At 41.6% G+C, this 8440-nt stretch overlaps 1 protein-coding gene across 1 annotated transcript; it reads right to left on the bottom strand.

Moving 5' to 3' along the window:
• Positions 1-2863: 2863 nt before the first annotated feature.
• Positions 2864-5887, bottom strand: si:ch73-109d9.3 (zinc finger protein 324A). The gene is made up of 3 exons (XM_059554454.1): positions 5175-5887; positions 4510-4628; positions 2864-4197 (listed from the first exon to the last, which is right to left on the bottom strand). The coding sequence occupies exons 1-3, from the start codon at positions 5455-5457 to the stop codon at positions 3091-3093; spliced, it is 1509 nt and encodes a 502-aa protein (XP_059410437.1). The 5' UTR covers positions 5458-5887; the 3' UTR covers positions 2864-3090.
• Between the last annotated feature and the right edge of the window lie 2553 nt (positions 5888-8440).

Below are 8440 nucleotides of genomic sequence, written 5' to 3'. Positions count from 1 at the left end.
GCTGGTTTTGGCTGAAACGAGTGTCTGGTTCGGAACGGGGTGCTACGTCGGGCTGTTTTAGCTGGTCTTAGAGCCTGACGAGGTACAGAAGAGCGGAACCTATCAGATGATGACTGGAGTGAACGACGGGGCATCACGTGGCTCATCGCCTTGTCGCGCTTTCTGAGTCTCTGTGAATAGGTGCCATAGGTGCCTGTAAGGACGACCATGAGCCCCATAAAACGGCTGAGCAGAGCGCTTAGTACCCATCAGCGCGAGAACAGTCTTCTCGACCCGGATGGGGGGGGGGGGTTCCGCCCCATCCAAGGGCCTATGTGGCAGAGTGGGTGCGCGCCAATTGGGGTGCAGCCCACGACTTCACCACGAGCTCTTGTTCATGCCTTGGTGCCGTCTGGCAGCGGCTCGACTGGAGGAGCCACGAGTCCAGCTACTTTTCACAGGCTTGTCAGGTGCGTTGCAAGCGAGACCCAGCTCCGTGACGGCCTTGCCGAAGACCCTGACGAGCTCCTCCTGGAGGTATGCAGGGCCCTCTTGGTCGGGGTGGTCCGACTGAGACACCCAAACCTTTTCCGATGCCGAAAGCGACATGGAGTCGTCTTTCTCGCCAGCTCCTGAGAGGACGAAGTCTTTGAGGTGGAAGCTATCGTCCACCAAGCCGACGTCGAACTCGTCTTCGGGTGGGGGAGGGCCCACCAGCGGCTAGCTGGCGGCAGTGGGCCTCATTCCCGCTGTTGTCCGAGCCACTCTGGCTCTGAGGGCGTGCACTGGCAGCTCAGCAGTGGGCGCATGTGTGGACCGTGTAAGGCTTCCAGGCAGGTCACACAGAACTGGTGAAGGTCCGAGTCTAGCAGTAGCAGCCATCGGATGCAGAAAGGAAAAACAGGGTGAGTAGTCCTCTATTGCAACTTCCACGATGACTTAGATAAGACTTCTAGCGTGAAGAGATTCTGACGTAATTTTCGCGCCCATGCATTTTATACTGCCCGCTGACCTGTCAGTATGTGCATGCTTCGTGTCAATTGGCCAGCTGTCCCCAGCTGGCGTTCGCCAATAAGATTTCAGCGAAAGTGGAGAAGGGAGGAGTTCCCATACACATCTTAGCTGACGTAATGTTGAGTTACCGCCTCGAGAGGGAACCACATGTAATACTATTGTATAGCCAGTAGATGCTGTAGCCCTGTATATTGTGTATTTTAACTTTGTAATAAGACCTGTTTTATTATACCTATTTTATCAGTTGAATATGTATTTATTTAGAGATTACCAAGGACTACTTAGATGCTGATTTGCAGATTTAAAAATAAAAAACCTCCTCTGTATCAATTCTCGGTAATTTCCTATGGGAGTCATTTTTGACTGTGAAGATAACGTGTGATTTTAAAAGACCATTTAACCTTTTCTAATCATTTATAATTGTGTTTTCATACAGCAAGTGTCACAAAAATTGCACAACATGGTAAAAAGTGCCACATCTTGCTCTGCACGGGCCACAAGTTTGTGTTTCATCATGTGCTGTTACCACCGTGTTATTAGTGTATCAGTATTATATGTGACCACAAAACCTGTCATAAGGGTCATGAAAAAAATTTCTTAAAGTTAACCTAATGAAGTTCTTAGCAGTGCATATTACTAATGAAAAATTAAGTTTTGATATATTTATGGTATAAAATTTACAAAATATCTTGATGGAACTTGATCTTTACTAAACATCCTAGTGATTTTTGGCATTAAAAAATATTATTTTGACCCACACAATGTATTGTTAACTATAAGTTCAACATATGTCTAGTTTTGTCATGCAGAGTCACATATCAGTATTAGTACAATAAGAAATGAGAACATGTCAGTTATCAGAAGGACCACATGAGAATATCACATGACCCATGTACATACCAAACAGATGGAGAAGTATTTAATTTAGCTGAATTTAACTTTACAAAACAACATATATATGACAAAAATGTAGACATTAACGTCCTGCCATTTGGTCCATTTTCAATGCAATTTCATCATTTATATTTTTCATTTTCACAGAAAAAGAATCAAATAATTTGAATTGCAGTCACAGAGCCTGTAATGTACATGGCTTACTCTGGTGTACCTGATTCACCAATAATCTGTTTGCATGCATTTCTGGAAGAGTTTGCACAGTGTGTAATAAAACTAAGTGTGTGGCATTTAATCAACAAAAGACATTCAACTAAAAAGAGAAGAGAAAGTAGCTTGAATGTACCAGCTGTACTGTTACTCATTCTTTATGCTCTAAAAACACTGGAACCATCACATTTAATGTCACTACATTTTAAAATAGTCATTTGAAGTTTAGCAGGTGCTTTCATTGGCCCTCCTGCACAGGTTTGAACCTTTAACCACTGACATCTAAATATGAACATGTAACTATTTTAGCCCACAGCAGCATATGCACATAAATTCGTTTTTCAAACAGTTTACCGCATATCTTAAAAGAAAAGGAAAAAACAGTAATGCACCATTTCAAATAGCTAATGCTATGCATCTGAATATACAAACAAATCAAAAGGGATCTCATTTACCAGTTTATACTTGAGCAATTGTGTTGTATTCATCAAGGCTTGTAAAACTCCATTATGAACCAGAAGAACACCAAACCCAATAACAAATAAATAAAAAACTCCAAAGCATGACTAAAACTGTCCAAGTTGTATTTCACCCCAAAATCAAAAGGATGGAAAATTATATTTTGTATACAGAAAGTCTACTTTTAGGCCCGTTATAATTGATCACTATATTATTATTGTTGTTCTTTTGATTTTAGGGTAAATGTGGACATTTATTTGTGAGAAATAGCCTGTTCCATATCAAGAGGAAATGGAAAAGTGCTCAGTTTTAAAATATTTCTATTTATCTTGATAAAATTGGTATTTCCCCTGAGTGATCCGGTCACATCACTACAGAAGAAAACTTTCTGAGCATAAGGTTCGAAAAATGAGGTTAAGTAATTTTAATACAATGCATGATATAAAAAAATAAATTAACCATTCAACAAAACATCAATTAATATTCTAATGTGTAAAGTACCAGATTCTACCACTATCACCCCCCCACGTCTCGTCATACATTAGAGTGAGTGAACTCAGAGTGAATTTTCTGATGTCTCTTCAAGTTGCATTTCTGGGTAAACCTTTTCCCGCAGTCTGTGCAGATGTAAGGTCTCTCGCCGGTGTGAACCCTGCGGTGCGCTTTCAGGTTACTCAGTTTGGTGAAACTGCGTCCACAGATGGTACAGCAGAACTGCCTCTCACCTGTGTGGATCTGCTGGTGAGCTCTGAGGTGACACAGATGAGAGAAGCCTTTTCCACACTGGCTGCAGTTGTGCATTGTCTTTGCCGAAAGGTGCCGTGTGTCCCCTTGAACCCTCATACTGACCATCTGAGGCAGACTTCTTCCTGGGTGTATGGTACTGAAACTTCTTTCACCTGTAGTGGCTCCTTCAGGATACTGACGGATATGAGAGGGTTTTGGAGCAGGAAGGGGTTTACAGATGGATTGTACCCGGTCTACTTCAACAGCGCCGTGATCCGTCACAACCGAACTGGGATGTAGACCGATTTTTGTGTTTTTCCTAACGGGTGATGTGAGATGCTGCATGGTGTGTGGTGCAAGGTTCTGAACCTTGACGGGAGGCGCAGGATAGGAAACTCGCTCCTGTCTTTGAGGCCCAGTGGTGAGAGGATCTCCAGGCTGAAGATCTAACTGTGCTTTCTTAGCACTGGTTTGAGCAGAAACCACCTGAGGCCTGATCCTTTCTATATCTTCCCAGTCTGGTGGAAGCATCACTACAACTTCCTCTTTAACAGGCCCTGAGTCAATGCTGCCCACTTGCGGTCTCAAACCCGGAGACTCTGAAGATACTGAGGTCCTGGCTGGTTCTGGCTGTGAAACAGGTGACCATGCTAAAGGGTCTGTTTTAGGATCAAACCATTTTTTGAGGTTTCTGTGTCTGACTTCATCCTCATCCACAGGTCTTTCTGTGCAAGATCTGCCACCTGGTTTGTGGTCAGAATCTGTAATTCGGAATCCATTGGTCTCTTCAACACTGCCCGGAGGATCTTTTTGTTTGTGTATTTGAGGATGTATCACTTGACGAGTTTGCGGGTTTCTAGCCTCTGTTGCTTCCTCTTTCACTTCTCCAGGTTTAGGTTCACACACTTGATCGACCTGTCGTGCACAAAACATATGCGCATTAGAAACTTCCTACATACTGATGCTAAAATTATGCTAACATATTTTTAACATAACATCTAAGCAAACTACAGTGGCCCAGTATATGGCTTAAGTATTTGGACATCTAAGCCAAGTTTAAAATGTCAGAATTTTTATTGCATAAATTTATCAAAAAATAATTGTAATTTTGAATGATATCGGTTTCCCTCAAGTTCACTAATTCCCTTTGGCACCCAAATGAAATGTCCAAATGCATACTGTCTTCTGGGTCACTGGATATTACCAGTATAATAATACCATACACACATTCTGTTTAGTTTCTGGAGCTGCTGAAGGCTTTTCATGATTTGTGCTTCCCTTGGGACTGCACCTCCAGCTACTGTCAGAGGCTTTTTCCTGCTTTACAACAAGTGCGTGGTCCAAACCTTTCAAGAAGAAGAAGAAGAATAGCATTCAGTGCCAAATAGATTGCCGCACTTAACGAGTGTTAATTATTTTATTGAATATAATAATTTCATGATGATGTAACGTGAAACATGAGTCAATGGTGTCCTGACACTCAAACTGTGATTTGAATCTATTAAATTATTCAAATATATATTAAAAATACAAGATTAGTTCAAAGTATTTACGGTCATAAACTATTATTAATATATTAAAATAAAATAAAGCTCTTATTACTGTAATGGGGGCCTTTAGGTCCAAAACTTTGAGAATCACTGCTTTAGAAGGTCATTAAGTTCTTATTAAAAAAGAGAAATATAATACACTGAATGTTCAGAAACTTTTGCTGAAATGATGACAGGGAAATTATTCTGTACTTTTTAAACCATTTGACACTTGTTTGTTCATTAAATTATTGAAAATTGCATAACAATTTTTAATAATGTACAAAACTATAGCCACCATTCTGCACGTTATTATTTGTCTGAGTGGCGACGGTCCTCTTGGAAAGTCTTGTTTCTACTCACTGCTCTGTGCTTCGGGGCCTCGGTGTAGTATCCTCCTCCTGGACACCGCTGTCCGACCACAGTCCACACACCTCACCCTCTTAAACCTCTCCCGTTCTCTCAGTTTGGCCTCCGACACTATCAGCCTCCGTTTGAACGCCTCCACCTCCCGCTTGCCTCGATCCATCTGCTCCAAGAAGCTGTCCTCCACCAGCCGGGTGATCTCGTACATGGTGGTCTTGAGGACCGTCTCCATGACCGCGGACAGCCGAGTCTGGAAGGAGAGGACCACCGTGTCCGTCATCCTGTGTCCGATCTAACGTTATTCGAGTTCGCTCTTATCAAGATCAACGGATCGCTGAATGATCATGACATTAAAGACCACCCATGGTGATTTATACCTCAAATATTTTAGTTTCTATTGAGTCTCATTTCACGTATGAGTATGTCGGGAACTTAATTTCACGGTAAATATTGCACTTCACACTTTCGCAGCCAGTCAATCAAACCCCGATGATAAGATTCTCAGTGTAAGTTAGCATCGAGCTTATTACATATGTCTGACTGTATGAAGCGCGAGCAAAAATAAAGACGTCCTTTAGGCGCGAGCAGCTGTCAATAAGACTGTAGTACATGCTACCTGGTTTATTTTGTCAGTGTGTGAATTTGACTAACGTATGAACGAAGAGATCAGCAGGCGGACAATGGTGTTGTTGTGGCTTGACGTCACTGGTTGTACGGTGGCCTTGTTGGACGGAAGGGTTTGTTTTTACCCGCTTTGTTATGGAATAATAAACCAACATAATTTTCTAAACAAAAACCATATTACTTTCACGCTTAACCATTTTGCTGAATTTAGAAGACGGCAACACAGCAAGTTAAAAAACAAGTGCTAAACTAAAATCATAAAAACATTTTGTTACTGCAAATTAACTATTAAAAACAATTAAGAAAATATTTTGTTTAACTGTATATACTAAAAGAACTAAAACTGAAATAAATTTGGTTAAAATCTAGACATTAAAAATAGCATAAAAAGTAAAAAAATGTTTTTACTAAAACCTAAAATTAAAAATATAAAAACGTATTCAATATGATTAAAAACTGTAATAGAATCTCGTTTGATATTAAAATTGACACTTTCCTAAATCACAGAAAGGTACTAAAATTGTAGTATTAAAGGGTTAGCTCACCGAAAAAAGAAAATTAGCCCACGCTTTACTCACCCTCAAGGCGTCTTGGTGTATATGGGGCCGTTTACACCTGGCCACATAGCTATCCGATCGTGAAAAGACCAGGGGTGCTTCTCAATATCCCTACTCGTCTCCTCGCTCCTCCGTCCTCCATCCGTCCTCCATCCTATGACCCGGAAACCGATCGAACACAGCCATCTTGAAGGACATCTCAATTTTCTAATTGCACCACGAGGAGACGAGGATCGAGGAGGGAGGAGGCTTCATGAGGAGAGATGAGCGAGGATACACAGGTGTATCCTATGCGGAAGTATTTTATCGACTTAACGTGACGCACGTATAAATTCTCCTCCCCCTTCACATCTGTTGTAACAATTTTTATTTATATTTTACCTTTTCACTTCAAATAAACCATGCATGTCATATATTTCAAACAGGGCATCTTGCTTTATTAATATTTATTATGAATGTCTTAATTAACAAACTTTAACCACATAAGGGCAGATCCCTTTAATTACAGCTGATGACACTTTGAAGTAACGCTGAAGGGAGCGAGGATAAATCATTTCACTTGATTCAAGGGGTGCTTCTCAATATCCCTCCTCGTCTCCTCTCTCCTCCGTCCTCTATCCTATGACCCGGAAACCGATCGAGCTCAGCCATCTTGAAGGACATCTCAATTCTCTAATTGCACCGCGAGGAGTCGAGGATCGAGGAGTGAGGAGGCTTCCAGAGGAGTCATGAGCGAGGATACACAGGTGCATCCTATGCGGAAGAGTTTTATCGACTAAAACGTGACGCACGTATAAATTCTCCTCCCCCTTCACATCGGTCACAATAATTTTGATTTCTACTTTACTTTTACAGTTTATATAAACCACACACCTCACATATTTCAACAGGGTATCTTTCTTTATTATGAATTTCTTAAATAAACAAATTTCAACAACATGAGGGCAGATCCTCTGAGCGCTGCTGATGACGCAACGAAGTGACGCTCGAGTGATCAAGGATTCCAATGTGTAAAAAAAGCTTTCATTCGATCCCTCCGTCCTCGCGTCTTTTCCTTGCAGCCTTCCCTCGCATCCTACAGGGGGCGGAGCTGAGACGCGAGGAAAGGAAGCGAGGAGAGGAAACGAGGATGCACAAATAAGAATTGAGAAGCACCTAAGTCTTCCATCCTCACGTCTTTTCCTTGCGTCCTTCCCTCGCATCCTGAAAGGGTGGAGCTAAGACACGAGGAAAGGAAGCGAGGAAAGGAAACGAGGATGCACAAATATGAATTGAGAAGCACCCCAGGTGTAAATGCCCTCCGAAACGCATTTGAGACGGATTTGAATCCGATCGCTCAAACCACTTCAGGGGGTGGTCTGGGACGCATTCCAGACAAAACTAGACAAGTGTAAATGCATCTGGTTGTTAAAACCACATATGTAAATTGTACTCCTCCCCAAAATGCTAAAAAAAAATAAACGTGTGAGGGCGTGTTATAGGCTATATGTAATGTTATAGCCAGATATGACGACGCTAATGGAACACGCACCACCAGATGAGAAGCTGAGCATATATTCATTAAACCAACGTGCAAACTATCGCATATCAAAGTGAAAGTAAGTCGCGAACGCTTAACACACAATCATCATCATTAATAATAGAGAAACGAAATGATCTTACCAGTGCTGTTGCCGCTCTCTCTTATTAAAGTCTTCGATTTTGAAATTTTAGCTGATGATCAATAAAATGCAGCTCATATCTGTTGCTTTCGGTGACGTGCACTCCATTAAATCTGCATATAGCGTGGGAAGATCGGATTTAAATCCGTTTCGCAAAAACACATTCATTTGACCAGGTGTAAATGGAACCGTTTTGATAAATCAGATAGCTATCCGATCTGAGAAAACGCATGAAGTGGCCAGGTGTAAACAGCCCCTATGACTTTCTTCTTTCATTCGAATCCAATCGGGAGTTATATTAAAAATTGTCCTGGCTCTTCCAAGCTTTAGAATGGCAGTGGGTGGGTGTTTTTTTTTCAACAGCCCAAAAGAAGCCCAATCAAACGCATCCATCCATAGCGGAAGTTAGAGAAAAGTGTTT

Source organism: Carassius carassius, chromosome 7, assembly GCF_963082965.1.
Source record: "Carassius carassius chromosome 7, fCarCar2.1, whole genome shotgun sequence".
Lineage (NCBI taxonomy): Eukaryota > Metazoa > Chordata > Actinopteri > Cypriniformes > Cyprinidae > Carassius > Carassius carassius.
The sequence above is the reverse complement of the archived record's forward strand: the minus strand, read 5'-3'. Positions and strand labels throughout refer to the sequence as shown.